At 40.1% G+C, this 17,131-nt stretch overlaps 1 protein-coding gene across 3 annotated transcripts in view; it reads left to right on the top strand.

Annotated features, from left to right (window-relative positions):
• schip1 (schwannomin interacting protein 1) overlaps positions 1 to 17,131 on the top strand; it is a 272,051-nt gene that overhangs the window by 11,574 nt on the left and 243,346 nt on the right. For 2 of the 3 annotated variants that reach the window (XM_042486621.2, XM_088078993.1), the window contains exons 4-5: positions 1,444 to 1,530; positions 3,759 to 3,900. In XM_042486621.2, coding sequence (XP_042342555.2) covers positions 1,444 to 1,530; positions 3,759 to 3,900 — 229 coding nt within the window. The remainder of the gene's footprint in view (positions 1 to 1,443; positions 1,531 to 3,758; positions 3,901 to 17,131) is intronic. The other variant, XM_088078994.1, reaches the window with a different exon arrangement.

Here is a 17,131-nt window from a genome sequence, read left to right as displayed (position 1 = left end):
ACATTTGTGCTTTACACAGGGATTGTGCTATAGACCCTTCTTTAATTCCTCCTTTTTATTTTTGCACGGAAGCTAACTGCTATTAGCTGCCTTTTAAGTCTTCCTCCCAAACCTAGTGCAGGGGTGGACTGAAACATTTTCTCTGGTATTTTTTTAACACAAAGTTCAGTCTTTCAGCCAATTTGTTCAGCAAATTTTCATTGAGTTATGGCACCAATTACCCACTCCCATTGGGACCTTGGATATCAGTGTCTGCACACCAGACTGTGCTCTCATAAATATTTAATTAAATTATGACCAAGGTGATGTTATGAGCTTCACACTCTTCATCAGACAAAATACTATGCAGAGACACATCTTCAAATACCTATGAGACCAGGTCACCTGCTCCCAGTCGTCTCCCTTCCATAAATACATACATGCATATGGACAGAAACATATATTACACAATTTTACATCTGGGACCAGGTGACCTGTCAGGTGCTCTCTCAGGTGACCTAACCTAGTGGTCCAAAAGTGTGTCTCTGTATTGTATTTTGAAGACTGTAAAGTTAAAAACTTCACCTTTATGGTAATTTTATTAAATATTTATGGGAGCATAGTGTAGTGTGCAGACTGTTTTTTAGTTTCTTGCATGATTCTTTTATCCAGCACCTAAAAAAAAGGTTGCAAAAGCATGAACCTCCAGATGATAAAGACTTATCATCTGGAGGTGCATGCTTTTGCAAACTTTTTGTCCAGGGTATTGGTCCCACTTTTTTCCCCTCCCTGTAAATACTGACAAGTTGATCTTACATAAAATAATGTAAATGTAAGAAAATATAAACATTAATCTTAATTTATGTTTACATTATATAAAATTAAGTTTACTCAAAACTTAGCTGTGTTTACTTAATTTTGTTAAGTTATTGCAACTTAAAAATGGTGTGGAATTAATTATCTTGTTCTTTCTTAGTGTTAGCAGCTTTGGTAAACCAAGTTAGTCTGACTTAACATGATCGTGGAAAAGAGGATTTTGCCGACAATGAAGTTAGGAGATCTGCAAGTTCTGGTTTGTTAACGTGTTTAAGAAAATACAAATATAAAGTCACATAAACTAAAAAGATTGACTTAATTCAACTTATCATTTTTAAGTTTCAACAACTAAACAAAATCAAGAACATAAAACTAAATTTTAAAGTATTCTTAACAACTAGCAATAAACTAAATATAAAGTAAGACTAACAGTAATATTTACCTACATTTTTCAAGGCAATTGGTTTCCTAGATTTTTTTTAAGTCAAATCAACTTGTCAGATTTTACAGTGCACTGTGACCCCCCTGGGGTGAAATATAAACTTATTGTTATTTGTTTTGGAACAAGAGTGAAGTTGCAAGCAGTGTGTGCTGCCTTTTTTGTTTCTGATCTCATATTTCTGTGTATTTGTCTTGTTATTAACGAAGAAGCCGTCCTTATAAGAGTGAGGAAGAGGATGACAATAGCCCTCGTCATCATGAGCAACAACAGCACCTGGAAATAAAGGCTATTGTGTGAGTATCAGCTGTGGTTTCTGTGTGTATCTGTTCTTTTTCTCAGAATATCTGTGTTTTATTTCCACATTCTGAGTCAATTTCAAATAGAGTGTCACCCACGTTACCCATGACCTTAAAAGTACATGTTGTGCAGGAAAGATCAATTCAAGTGTGGCTTTAATGCAGTCCTCCGTCTGATAAGTTTTTGGAGCTGGGGTCAGAGAGCACTTTAGTGCGTGAACCCACGTAGACTGCCATCTAGTACCTTTTTATTTAAACACACACCCATGCTTTTATAGGTTTAACAGGATAGGACAGCTCCCGCCTCAGGCTTTCACTTCCTCGAAAATCGAGGATCGAGAAAAGAAAGCCAATGTTTCTGTGTAGAGTTAACATGATTGGGGTGTAGAAAGGTGAGACGGATAGTTTAACAAAAAAACAAAAAAACGTCAGTATAAACTCTTAGAAAAGGCAGAGGAGTGGGAAGCATGGGCAGATAGACAGAGCAAACGGGGAATAAAAGTGGAGAAAATAGGGTTTGGAGAAGAAGGCATGGGGGTATTGGTTTTGGAGCAAGGAGTTATGGCTTAATTCAATTTGTTCCATTTGGCTCAGCTGTCTATCTGCTCCACTGGAGGTGAATGTGCTTCTCCATCGGGTAATTGATCCTACACTCCATCCTGGACCCAGGTGTTGGGGTGACTACAGGGATAAAAGAGAGTGGAAAGAGAGATGGGGAGAGCGATCTGTGGAGCTTGAAAACGGGGGGGGGGATAGGAGAGGAGAGGTCAGAAAAGTGTTTGTAAGAGGAAAAAAAAATAGTTGAGAAAAAATATTGGGAGAAAAATGTATGAAAATGGCCAAGAAATAAATGTGTAAGGGAGGTAACGGAAGAAGACATTGAGAAGTTTAGACAGAAATGAGCATGTGTGACATAATTTTTATTTATTTTTTTTTTCAAATCAGAGAATAAGATATTTTCACAGTTTCCCACTGTTCGTTCTGGTAATCACCCAGGAGGTTTTGAGCCAACCCAAGCCTTGATAATGCTCCAACATCCAGTCACCTTACATTGTCTGGAGAATATAAACATAACTTTTTAAACTGGATGCCCAACTTACTCCTCCAGCATGAGAACTCCAAACCTCAATTCAGCCAGGGTTCTCATGGTCATGGAGCGCCTGGAAAAGTCATTGAACTCCAAAATCTTGTTTTCCTGGACTTGAAAAGTCTTAAAAGTTTTGAAAAAGCTGCCTTCTAAGTCTCCCACGGTGGGTCACAAACATAACATATATATACATACATACATACACACACACACACACACACACACACACACACACACACACATATATATATATATATATATATATATATATATATATATATATATAAAACAAATAAAAAAGTAAAAGTCCATGGATCCATCTTAATGTAACATAATAGCAACTTCATTCTCTGCATCTGTTGATGTAACGTGGCTCTAATACGACCGTGCGTTTTGTTAACCATCACGTATGCATCTTCATTTTCTCTCCGCACTCTGTCTCTCTCTTCATGTATGCCAGCTATGTGGAATTGTGTTTGAATGCAGTTTGGATCTTATATTTTTCAAAAATGCTGGGCAAGTAGGGCAAGAAAAATAATGTTACTGTGATTTAACCGTAGGGTTAGGAATCCCAAAGTTTCCATACATATATCCCACTCAAACTTTTAAATCATGGCATTTTTTTGATTGAACACTTGACATGGGCAGACTATGTGGTTCAACAGTCAATCAGAGCGGCCGTGCACACTGTAACCCTTTGAAACCTGAGCAAATTACCTTGATTTATCTTACAAATACGGGAAAAAAGCAATGAGAAACTTCTGAAGAAATTATCCAAAAATATGCATGGGCAAGGGGCCAATACAGATGTTGGCTATTACTCCCTCTCTCTGGGAGCTCTACTACTCCATGTCCATGTCCATGTCCATGTCCATGTCCATGTCCATGTCCATGAGCATGTCCATGTCCATGTCCATGCGCTGCCTCCAATAATATAATTAAGGTAATGTAAAGGGTACTCTATAGTTGTGTTTGTGTTATTCATTGTGAATGGTCATGGAAATTTAATTATGAATCCTTGAAAAGACATGAAAAAGTTTGCAAATTTTATCCATGAAAGTGTGTGGAAACCCCGTTCAGCTCAACTTTGGTCATGAGATGTAGATGTCATTGATATCTTGCCCACTTGTGTTCCCAGGATCCAGCGGGCCTGGCGTGCAAGCACATCCCGCAGAGGGAGCTGGCAGGGACAAGACAAGAACAGCAGCAGCCACCGCCGGGGAGAGACGGAGCCTTCTGAGAGCCTCCAGGACCCTGTGACGACCACCGATATTTCTACGGTAACATCACATAAAAAAATCAAACAGACAGCCATATGGTGCTACATGAGGCAGGCGGCGAGAGATGTAGGCATCTTTAAGTTATCTGCTGTGTAGTCTGAGTTATCAGCTGATTGACTAATAAAGAAGAGAGCAAAGGGAGGGAGTGAGGGAGCGGTGTTTACCTCTAGTGTCATCTGGGAGACCACAGGGGTCGTATTGGTGGAGGTGGATTGGATGCCAGCTGGCACTGTGCCCAGATCTGTAATTAGCCGTTAATTAGGCAAATTTTCAAAGCTGGTTGATTGATTAATGAAGTGCCTCTGCCCTTGTCCTCCCCCCTCTCACCCCCCACCTACCTCCGCACCCCTTTCTTCCCTGGAGGGAGCGCGGGGGAGAATTAAACAGTGCTCACAGGGCATGGCAGCCAAACAAAAGCCAGAGAAAAAATGACTGTATGAGCAGCAGATAAACAGAGAGAGGAGGAGGAAGGAGGGAGAAAGAGACAAAATCAGGGGGGACGGGGGGAGGCAGAGATAAGAAGATGAATGCAGAGATGTGAAGAGATGCCTTTAGATCGCCTCAAGTTCTAAGTGACAGACAAGGACACACTGACACAAACAGACAAACACACACACACATACAGTCTGCTGGTTTCTCGGTCTGTGTTGGCTCTCACAGTGTAGTAATCACACAAGCTACCCGCGCACGCCTGCCCACGCTCTCTGCAGAGACTCAGCACAGAAAAATATGATGTCATGTCTGCATACTCACTTGTGCGTGTGTGTGGGAGGCACTTTTTCCCACTCTCTTTTTAAGCAGTGCTTAAGAAAAGAGAGATTCACTAAGCAAGCAGATGGGCTGGTGTCCTGGTGCGACACTGTATGTGTGTGTGTTTGTGTGTGTGCTTTGTTTTTAGATTGTTTGTTCTGCTTGAAAGAGTTTGTTGTTCATTAGCACAGCAGCAAATGTCTTCCTAATTAGAAAGTTACTGTAACTTAAAATCGAAGACAACAAAGACACAGTGTTGACTTTGTAGGTGGCTATACTGCGACTTCTGTGCCCACCTGTTTAACACTGATGGTGAAATGTGGCTCAGGAGGTACAGTGGGTTGTTCTGTAATCCGAAAGTTTGGTGATTCAATCAACATGTTTAAGTATCCTTGGGCAAAATAGCCTACTGAACCCCAAATTACTCCTGATGGCTGTTCCGTTGGTGTGTGAGTGTGTGTGAATGGTTGAAAACTGAGTAGCAGGTGGCACCTTGTACAGCAGCCTCAGCCACCGCTGTATGAATGTGTGTGTGAGTGGGTGAATGTGACTCATAGTATAAAAGCGCTTTGAGTAGAACGACTAAGTGCTAAACACGTACATGTCCATCCATTTACCACTCAACATGAGTGTTTTTATTGGATTATATTACTACTCTGCTACATTTAACAGGGAAATGTTGTAATTTTTACTTCACAACATTGTCGTGACAATATTGGAATTTCTAACTTTGATACAATACTGTAAAGTTTTTTATACAAAGGGGGAAAATGACAACGAGTGCATGAGATTTAAAATGCTTTAATGATAAATAGATATTATAAGAAGACAACTTACTTTTATTATTAAGTATACTTTCTATAGCAGCAGAGAACGGCAGAATGATTGTAGTAAACACAAACAATCATTTTTTTTAACATGAATGAAAACATTCTTCTTGTGGTAATATACATGCTGGTAAACCTTCAAGATACATTAACACATTTAAAACTGAATAAAGTAAAGTAACCAGCAAAATAAAAAACAAACAAAAAAAACCCAAAAAAACAAAAAGAAGTCCATTCTGAGGAAAATAGGAATAGAAACTATTTCAAATATTCAGAATTAATATCTACTAATAGATCAATATTTTTACACTACAACACTATTTATTAGACTGCTATAGCTACAGGTTACTTTACAATCTACTGTTGTCATAGCCATGCCATTTAAACATTTATTTTTTTTCTTTTAATTTTGTCATCGTGTTAGGGAGACCATTCTCTTATATTAATGTATTAAAACCTATTAATATATTATGTCCACAATTCTGGAACTATACTGAATATAAAAAGTCTGTAAAGAAAGATCCTTTTAGGATTAAACACTTTTTATCTTCCAAACTGCCTAACCTTTTCTCAGTTAGAAACTATTTTTGGGGGAGTATTGCTGGGCAGGTGCTGCCGGTTTTCTCTCCCGTGCATCACTCCTCCTGCCTCCACTTCTGCCCACAACACACGCTCTCCTACCTCTCTTTTTTTTTCTTAACATGGCTGTTTCTCTTTTTATCTGTGTCTCCTGTCTGGCACGCTCTCTCCTCCGTCTGTCCTCATTCAAACTGTATCGCTCTCCTGTGGCTGTTGTGCTCTCTGAAGGACTGACATTCATCAAGTGTAAGGCCAGGGTGCCACATTATACCTGTCTGTGTGTGTGTATATGTGTGTGTGTTGTTTGTGGATGTTCATGTGAGCTCATGTGTTTGAAGGACCTTGGTACTGGCCTGTAGGGGAGGGGTGGAGGGGTAGGGGGGGGTTCAAACATACTTCATGCATATTTCATGGAACTCATATTGAACACTATATACACACACACACACACACACACACACACACACACACAAATAGATAAGACACTGCAGCAAAATCTGAGGTTTTTCTCCCTCATCTGCTTGAGTATAGAAAAATATCCCCGATCCACACTGCAATTCTCAAAAGACCTCCCAGAATTCGACTGTTTAAATCAATGTCAGGTTGTCTTTCAGCATGTGTCTTCCATATATTGTAGCTGTCCAGCACTGGTGGGTTAAAGGCTTCTGTAACCCTAGACCCAAATGCATTATTCATACACAGAGGGGCCAGGCCCTACATGTCCTGCTCTGGTCAATGCCTGGCCCGTTGATGGTAAATCAATAGGTCTGATGGTTCTTAACACACTGCTGGCCTACCTGTGGGGGCTTCTGTGTAGATGGGTATTGGGTTGTTCCTAAAGTGTGATATCATATCCTACAGTACTTTTTTATTTTATTCTTTTTTATTTTTTTGTTATGCAAAAAAAAACCATATACCGATTTACAACCCTGTCTCACTCCTGACATGTCAAAAACTGGCGCTTGGTCCTTGGCCCTCTGCATAAGACATCAAGTCATGGTGACACTGTTAGTGGCATTATGAGACACACCAGAGCGCATTTTATGACGCTCTAAGTAACTGCCTTTGTATTAAGAGCAAGAAAGTCCACATAGGGAGAGTGGATGGATCAAATGACAACTTTCAGTCGTGAAAATGCTGTCCCTGTCTCCTGTGACACCAAATGTCAATCAAGTTATTTTAATAACGACATGGTGTGGTAGTTTGTGTAGCATACAACAATAGTGATATATTTCATGTGACATTGCATTACATTAATAACAAACTTACTTCAAACCATGATGTTTTTGCATGCTTTTATTGCCTAAATCCAAAGAAGTGAATCTAAGTTTTTTACCCACATTTTAAGTTTATTTTGCAATGAAACTCTCATGCATTCAGCAACTAGAAACTGTATATTTCCTGTAAAAGCAGAAGTTTATTTTGAAAAACAAAAAAAAACAAAACAAACAATGCTTCTAACAAGTGTAAATTGCCACTGAGCATCCAAAACTAATGCTGGAAAGGTACCTAGAGTGTCATAGTTCGACGTATAGGGCCACTGACTAAGCGCTGTTGATTGACAAGTTGATGATGTTGAAACATCATTTTATCTTACTTGTTTAATCTAACTAAAATGCAAGAAGTCTCTGTCTGTATGACTGTTGCATTTTCTTAACAACTGTTGATCTGATCAGCTTTACACATGGCAGGGATATTGCTGAGGACCCAAGGAAATGCTGTCTTGAATGCGAGTGTTTGAGCTCTATGGGGCATACTTATTTGCAGTGTGTTATCTACACACTTGTGTCTTGAATTGAAAGGGGACCCCTATAAACTGTTACACTGCTTAATGGTATACTGGGTACAACTTGCTTTTCATTGCTTGCCATGTAACATTCCACAGCAGATGAAGACAGAGAGAATGGAGATTTAATTTTGCAAACTCAAACATTTCAAGCATCAGTGATGCAACTTTACAGTGAGAATGAAGTCTTTTGTTCCCAGAAACAGCCTTGTTGCAAACAGCTAGCTGTTAGCAAATTATGTATTTACTGTAGCATTGTATTCACCCAAATGCTTTGTGTGGTTAAGGCGAAACACTGAGTGCAGTACTCCTAGCACTGACACCCATGTTTTTACCTCTAGGCTAAACTTATCCGGATAAATAAAAAAAATCGATACCTCATAACTGATTGGCTGCAGTTTTGAATACAGATGAGTTAGCGATAATGTAGATAACGGTCAGGCATCATGCACAATGTGCACAATGTGCTCAACATTTAGTTCTAAAACTGCACTTTTTGTAGGGTGATATGAATGTGTGCTTAAGTGCATAAATGTGCATTTGCATGTGAGTGTCCATACATGTTGACTCTGTTTCTTGAGTGGATCCCTGTGATTCAGTGTGGCCCTCTGGGATGGCTCTTTGAGTTTTTTTCAGAGACACAAACCTGCAATCAAAGCTGAAGTATTGCGATGAGAATGAAAATGAAACGCTTCAGTGCTGTCTGTGGCTGTCATTACAAAGAAGCTGCTTCTGGGCTTCCTGATCACTACTGAAATGAATTCAGTGATGAATAGTTAAGAGAAGTGCAGGACTGTCGGTGTTAAATACAGATAAAAATACATTACATCATCTATGCTCTATGTTTTTGCGGGTGCAAATGTGTTTGTACGTGACTGTGTTTGCTAACAGTGTTTGTGGACATTGATCTGTTCCTATCTTTGTGACATGTGTGCACGTTTCTCCTCCTCCTTTTATGGGGCCCAGGCGAAGAGAAAGTGTTGGTGTAAGCATTCCTGCAGCCTGCGTGGGAGATCATTCTCTCATCTCTCACCACCAAGAATCTCACAAAGCGTAGTGACGGCTTCATCCATGCCTCCACCTCTACCCCCCTTAATCCCTTTTTCCCACCCTCACTCTATGTCATCCCTTGCTTTCCCTCCTACCGCCTCCTGACGCACACGCACACATCAGCGTTCCCAAACACACACCAGTCCCCCGGTTCTGAAGACAGATGCTAACAGATTACTTGTTTTATTAGTGTCAGTTGGTGTCTCATTTGAAATGAATTTATATACCTCTTCACCGGAGTTGACATCAGTCGGGCTTAACTCATTTAATAGCCATGACATTTGCCTATTAGCTTATTTACTGTCAAAACAGACTTGGGCTCAGCTGGTTTCCCGAGAGACAGTAACTCTCGCATTTGTATCCGTTAGGGAGGAAAATGTGATTGCTTGTGCAAAACATGAACTCCAGAGGAATATTCTATTCAAGTACACACACAGAGACATGGAAACACACATTTAACTCTGCTGCACAAGCTTATATTAGAATAGACTTTCACTACAAATTGTCCTTGTTTATAGATTATATTTTATCATATTTTGGGAAGATGTCTATCTGTTTTCTAAAGCGCTTTTGTCTTAATTTGATGCAGTTTGCTGTTATTGCAAATTGCCTTAATATAATATGGAATATATGCATTTACTCAGCTCTGGGGGGGGTGACAGCTTAAGTGTGAAAGGGGGCTGCAGCCTTTGTACATGGCGTGCCTGCTCTGTCAGGTGAGCTACCAGGCGCTCCATAATAGTGATTTCTAACAGTCTTATTTATGCCATGAGTGAATAGAAAGCTTGACAGACATAGCAATAATAACTAAGGGTGTTTTCATATTAGGTATGATTGATTTGTATCATGCCCAAGTACGATTGCCCCTCTCCCCACTCCCTAGCCACAGCTTTAACATTAGAAATATTGTTCGGATCTACGGACCTGGGTCCCTGATGTGAAAGCCACCTAAGAGGGGCAAATGTTCGTTTTCCTTTATGTTATAGAGAGAAACTCCATACTATTTTTTTTTTTACGCCGCATTCATTATCACAATGCTTATAGTTGGTGTCAATTAAGGTACATTCATAATTGGCTCATATATGTTGTCTTGAATTTGAAAAATCATCGAAATCAGTCGAGCCAAATTCTCAGCCATAATGAGATAGACCGAGACTCAGAGGTCTATCTTCTGTGTTGACTCTGCACCAAATCTAAATATCTGACAACAGGCTGATCGAGGCCCTGGTCTGTGCATCCCATATATACTGTAGCAAATCTGATCAGCGCCGGCATTGGACAGATGGTGACGCACATAGATGAGATATATTCCTCTTCAGTGGCAGTAAACTCAACACATGCGCCTGCCAATATAACTGCTATATTCAGAGCTTAACAATATACTTAACGCTGACAAACAGTAACGGTAACCGCGATAAACAGCGTGACTACTACACATACACACAGCGGGGGAAGCCTTACAGAGTAAAGCTCATAGCTCCTCTGCAGCACAGGTAGGCACACAGTGACACACACTGAAGAATCCAAAGAATTTCAAGGTATATTTTTTGAAAATCAGCACTTCGACAAAGATGTTACACCTTAAAAGCCTTCCAGTGGCTAAATGGGCATAATTCCCTCCTGGCATGTCTTTAATTAAAAAAAAGGATGAAGGATATGTGTTGCAGACATGTACATTGAACCTGTGAGCCATTACAACACTTATTACACCCCCCCCAACATTTTTTATCTGCTTTTGCTCATTCTGTATGAGCCCCCAGCTACTAAAAAACACCCTCTACTTGGGAATTTTCAGCATGTGAGAATCTACATAGACATAGTGTACTTAGCCTAGCACACACACAATCTCATATCTAAAAAGTGATGCTCCAAAATAGCCATTGATTTCTCAAAAGCCCATAGGGAAGATATCTGAGAGATTTATCATGGCTATGTGGTAGAGAGGGGAAACGAGGAGAGGAGAGAGCTGATGTCTCCAGGAGGCGCAGAGAGAACGATGAATGGCTGTAAAGCTGAAAAGGAGGAGGCCAGGCAATATAGAAAAGATGTGGTGGATTTTGGAGTGATTATGAGGATAATAACTCTGCATTAAAGCCTGTGTTTGTGTGGGTGTGAGATGGAGTGTGTGCGCAGGCGCAGGTATATCTGTCAAAATGTCTCATTTCTTCTTCATCGCTTGCTCTGTCCAAACTGCGCCTGATTAATTTAATGTTGACCATTACATCTGTGAGCCTGGAGGGAAACACATACTTACATGCTCACAGCAAGTTTGTGCACACAAATATAAACACACCACCAGCCCTCAGTGGCACATTAAGAGCATCTTGTGACCCCTCAAAAAAAAAAAAAATCAATGAAAGCTGTTACACAAATGGAGAAAAGCTGACAACTGAAAAAGAGCAGAGAGCAAGATAGATCTTGATTGAGGATGTTGAGGAAGAATATGGAGTAAAAAGTGAGCATTTTAGCTCTTTACAGTCTCACTTTATGGCATTCACTGCTGCTTTTTAGTGAGCACACACAGGATCCTGCATCACTTGATTTGATATTTACAGCAGGCTCTGCGCAGCATTACAATGAGAGCAATAGTTTACAGATGGTGTATGGGGATTTGATTGGATGCTGTAGCTCACTGCAGCCTCCCACTGAGCTGCTAATTGGTTATTTATCTAGAAAACATGCAATTTAGCTGACATTACTTAAACTAAACAAGCATATAGCATGCTCGCATACGGCCTCACACAGACATGGATGTGACACATATATACACATAGACAAACTATAAAGAAACATAAATCTGCTGCAAGGGTCTTCCAACCATCTGCAGCAGTAATAACAATCTGGTACCTAAGGCTATATGCTCTACTGTTCTATTACAGCACACTTCTCTCTGCACACACCCTTTCCCTCCAGTGCTTCTCTCTTTTCCCCATTCTGCAGCCTCCTGTTTTTTTTTCCTCTTCATTCTTTCTGTCTTCTGTTTTCTCTCCCCTCCTCTTACTCCCTTCATCTCAGGGCCTGTCCCCCTCTTTAGCCCATCTCATAGGCAAATAGGCTCACTCCTCATGACCAGTGAGTCCGCTGTAATGAGATCCTTGAAGGAGAGAGGAGTAGCGTAAAGAGCAGAGGAGGGCAGCACTAAGGAGAAGAAGAGTTGGGGGTTGATCTCCCTCTCTCACTCCATCATCTCAGCCTCCTCCCCTCTCCTCCGTTCATCAGCCATCTACCATTACTGTCGATTAACCAGATCAGAGCCGTCATAATCCTCTTCTGACAGCCTCTCTGCTGTGTGTACAGTACACTTGGTGGGGAGGAGGGGCTAAGGGAGACAGAGAGGAGAGGGTATCTGGATTGTAGAGTGAAATCAAAAGCGTGTGCATATGTAAGAGGAAGCTGATGAAGAAAAAAAAATGCAGTCTAGGCTATGAGTTACATGTTTTACCTCATATGTAATGCAGCAGGTCCATAAGTAATTTTCTTCCTCTTTTGTTTTGATCATTGGCACCATAACCACAACCCTTAGAGAGGGGGACAGCTTACAAGACAAATCCACAAAAAACACTCTCATAGGGCTTTTGGGGATTGCAAGCTCCTTTTAAGTTTGTTTGTCCTGTGTCTTTAGTAATCTCTCCTCTGTTATTTAGCTTCAGTTACGATCATTCACACATTACTTCTCTCTCCATCGACCATACGGAGGCTAAATAGAAAGGAGTGATGGGCCAGTCAATGACTGTTAAACTACAGGCTCCTCCTTGATATCATAAAGTCCGGGCCGTGACAGCTAGCTGCTGATTGTCTCAGTAGTCTGTGCCCTAACGGCGAGGCAAGCTTCTCATCACTGCTCTCGTGTTGTAGTAGCGGTTTAAGTGTTCAATTTATGAGTGAGCACGATATCTCGAGAACACCAAGGATTTTGTTCAAATTTGGCACAAACATCTTTTTAGACTAAAAAGTGAACTAAATAGAGTTTGGCAGTTAAAGATCACTCTGACCTTGCGTTCATTCATTCTCTTGAACGTGATATCTCATGTTGAGGGAATTTCTTCAAATCTGGCACAAGCATCCACTTTGACTAAACAATGAACTGATACGAATTTAAAGGTCAAAGTTACTGTGACCTTGCATTTGTGTCATTCTTGTGAACATGATATCTCTTGAAGGCCTTGAGGTAATTTCCTTAAATTTGGCACAAACGTCCACTTGGACTCAAGAATTAACTGATGAAAATCAGACGGTCAAAGGTCACTGTGACCTCAGAAAACAGGTATTCGGCTATACCTCGAAGTATGCATACGCTAATTATTACAAAATTTCACACAATTGTCTAACAGGATAATATAATGATGAAGTGATGACGTTTTATATGTGAAAGGTCAAAGGTCAACTTTACTGCGGCATCATGATGTTATGGAAAACATTTCTGGCCATTTATTTAAACATTTATTAACCAATCATTTTTTATTACTTTGAGGCAAATTTCTTGACCAAACATTTTTTTAAACATCTGTATATGCAAGAAAAAATAAGAATAAAAATCAATGTCAAAATTTAGGCTTCTAGTCAGTTTCTTAAAATAAGGAGTCAGTTTAAAAGTTAAAGTCAGAAATAACTTGCACACACCATATGCATATCTGGCAGCTATCTGGCTAATGGTGAGCACGACCTGAAAAAGCTGGCTTTTGTCTTGTCTTTTGTGAGAGTTAGCCACCTTTAGTACCCACAGTACCTCTGACTGAAATATCTAAACATCAAAGTGTTGTTTAACCAATGTAGACTTTTCTGAGTAGATCTTAACTGAACCACGCTGGTATTCATGAAACAAATACCCAAAACTTTAACAAAACTTTTTTGTTTTTATTTATTTTTCACAAAAAAATACAAAACCAAACCTCCAGATCTAGAAATTAGAATTTAAAAATTCCATGACTCTTCCAGGTTTCTTATGACTGTATAAACCCTGCATGGTGGGTCGTCATTGTCAAACCAGTAACAAAAAACCCTCCAGAATTATTCTTTAATAAATTGAATATTGGAATTACTCAATACAGTTCCAACGCCATGAATCATTTTGTTTCCAACAATGCTTAGGTTTAATAGATGGACACAAGTTGCAAGAGACTCATAAGGCAGCAAGTCTTATCATCCTCTCCTCTGAGCTTGCTTTTCGGTCCAGCTTGCAGCTGCGGGGCTCGGTCGATTCTCAGTCGATGTTTTCCAGTCTAATCTCATATTGAAAACTGACCTTGTGAGATTTACGTTTGCTTCTGCAAAGCTAACCTTTAACCACTCAGTCGTGTTGTATGTGTGTCCGCGCGTGCGAGTGTGTATTTGTAATATTGAATAAGTCCGTTAAGTATGCTAGTGGAGGCTCTGAAGATGTCCTGTGGTTGGATTTCTCACAGGCACATTTGATCTCTGTCTGCCCTTTCTCATGTCTTTTTGATCTACGAGTCAGGGATGAAGAGAGGTTTTGTCCTCTAATTTGATGCACATACAGACTATCGGGTCTTCACTGCATCACAAAGAAAAGAACATTAAAGGAGTGAAAAGACAGATTTGAGATCGCTGTGGGCTGAATGCCAGGCACTCCTCTAATGTGGCCCATATGCATGTTAACGTGTAAAAACAGTGGAAGTACTGTTGGAAGTGAGTGTGCTTCAGTGTGTTGGGGAATCTTGCCAGCCAAGAGCCTTTTGCTTTGAAGTCATGCCTTTGTCTCTAATAGATAGTTGATTCTTTGAAGCCACTGTGAAAACACTTGTATTTGCATATGCATCAACTATAAAGGCACTGCACAGGCATGTGTGTGGAAGGCATGTGTGTGCACCCACGTACAGAGCACCTGTCTAGTTGCCCCTCCAGCAGTTTAAATATTGGCCCAGTGTGTCCTCATAATCTTCTACCATCACCATGGTAACAGTGAACTTGCTCAGGATGTCCTTATTTACTTATGCAAATGAGCTCTCCAACCTGTCAATCACAGTCCAAAGTGAATTGTAAAATTTCAACCAAAAAGGTGAGAACTATCAGTTATGTAACCTTCACAGAACACCTGATGGTCCAAAGCACAGGATGTATACGTTCCAAGTGCTCTCTGTAGAAATCAATGCGTCCTTAAAGGTTTTTGGAGCTATAGAAAACATCATATTACCTCATGGTCATGTTGCCAGTTTTTAAATTAGAAATTTTACTCTTGTTTTATCTATTTATAATTTAAAAATCTATTCTTTATGTTTACTGTTTTTATAACTGACTTTTTTTTTATTACTGCTGCAGTGTCAAATACCTGTGTAAGCTTTAATCAGACACAGCACCATTTCACCTTCATTTGTTTGCTTTATCTTGTTTGTTCACACATTACACATGGTAGAAATGCTTTGGGAAATTAGCAGGAAAGATTTGCTGCTTTTTGGTCTGAGTCTTCTGTAGCCTTTTGCCGTATCTCTCTAGTCTTCGTTCAAGTGCTTAACCTCTTGAGCTTGCATTTGTTTATTCTTTTTTGAGATACAAGAACCTTTTTCACCTTCCAGCTTCTTCATATCTCTCGTCTTTTCTTCTATCCACCTTGCTTTACTCCACGACTTCCCTATGCCTTAGTAGCTCAGCTCTTTCCTAAAACTCATCCTCTGGGTATCATATTTTCTTTGCAAATGATTACAAAGAAATTTAAAAACAACTTTCAAATTTAAACTTCTAGAAAAACTGGATTTGTTGTGCAATCCATTGCAATATTTGTGTTAAAATGTCAAATTATGCAGTTAAATTGCAAGGTAACTTTGTCTGTTATTGGCTAATCCATTTGGGATGAGCGTCATCACTTCTAAATCTGATGCTGTATTACCAGCATGTATAAAATGGGGTGCATGCAGCACCAGCATGTATCGGTTATTGTACCAATAGATTAGCATGCCAACCCTCACCTATCAGTCCGGATATTTGGTTGGTGACCGAAATCACTGTTGCAAGCAACCAAAATAAGCTCCCTCACATGGTGCCTGGGCTCACTTATAGGGGCAGTGTGATGAGCTCAGACATTTGTAAGTAACTCATATTGAAACCAGTGCTCCTTTGCATTTGAAAGAGACGGTTTTGGTGATTCAGGTATCCAAGTTGGATGCCTGCAAGTGGGAGGAGACCCTGGGGCAAATCCAAAATATGCTGGAGTTAATATCCAATCTGGTCTGGGGGACACCTTCCCCAGGAGGAGCTGGAGGAAGAAGCGAGAATCGGGAATTTGAAATACTTTGCTTAGCCTGCAACCAGAGTGCATCATATCCTCATACAATGGATCATATGATATCTTATAGTTATAGTTATGAACACTGTTAGTGCCATGATCTCTTGCAAATTGTACTCTTAGATTTAAGGGTGCCAAAATGGTTCTTCCTGGAGGGCTTCGGTTCTGCTCAGAGCAATTACATCTAAAGAACCCTTTTTTTTCAAGAAAGGGTTCCTCAACAGTTCTTTGTAAGACCAAGGGTTCCATTAAGAACCCTTTTCATCCAAATGATCCCTTATGGAAGAAAGAGTTCTTCAAGGATTGTTAAACAAATGAGTGATAACAGATCCCCACGTCCTCAGATATTCAAACAGCATTTTTAAATGCTGATGTATGTGGAATCCCCGTAATGAATTGATTTTACTTGCGTTCTGCCATAGTTGATATCCTAATCATGTCATACCATACCATCCTACATGGTCAGGCATTGGCATTCCTATCCCTACTGTGGCGCTGAAGTCGAAAAGGCAGTCATAACATTTATTTTACACAATCTTTTTTTCTTCTTCTACATGGAACCATCACACTATAGAAGGTTCTCTGTAGAACATCTTATAGAGGCTTGAGGGTCGGTCCTTTCACAGATGATTTTATGCACAACCCTTTATGTTGGGTTTGCAGTAGAAGCTTCTGAAAGGGTTTAGGTGGAACCTTTAGAAAAGGTTTTACAAGGAATCAAAAAGGGTTCTCCTGTGGTGACAAGCTAAACAACCCACTGTGGTTCTACTTATGGTTCCACTTTTTAGTTCTACTGGTTAGGTTAGGTCAGGTTAAGGAGAGAGTAATTTGGGCACTGTGACTTGATGATACAATGAGAGGTTATGTATGTGACTTAAAATAACTCAATGTTGGCTTTCGGTTTCGAACAGGACAGGAACCCCAGGTCTCCAGGGTGAATGTTTCGTGTTTGTTTGGCCTATTCACCATTGACCTTCCTCCCTTCATGGACTTTGCTGCTCT

This window comes from Plectropomus leopardus, chromosome 6 (assembly GCF_026936395.1).
Source record: "Plectropomus leopardus strain MGB_pleo_1.0 chromosome 6, ASM2693639v1, whole genome shotgun sequence".
Taxonomy (NCBI): domain Eukaryota; kingdom Metazoa; phylum Chordata; class Actinopteri; order Perciformes; family Serranidae; genus Plectropomus; species Plectropomus leopardus.
This window is presented reverse-complemented; position numbering and strand designations above follow the sequence as displayed.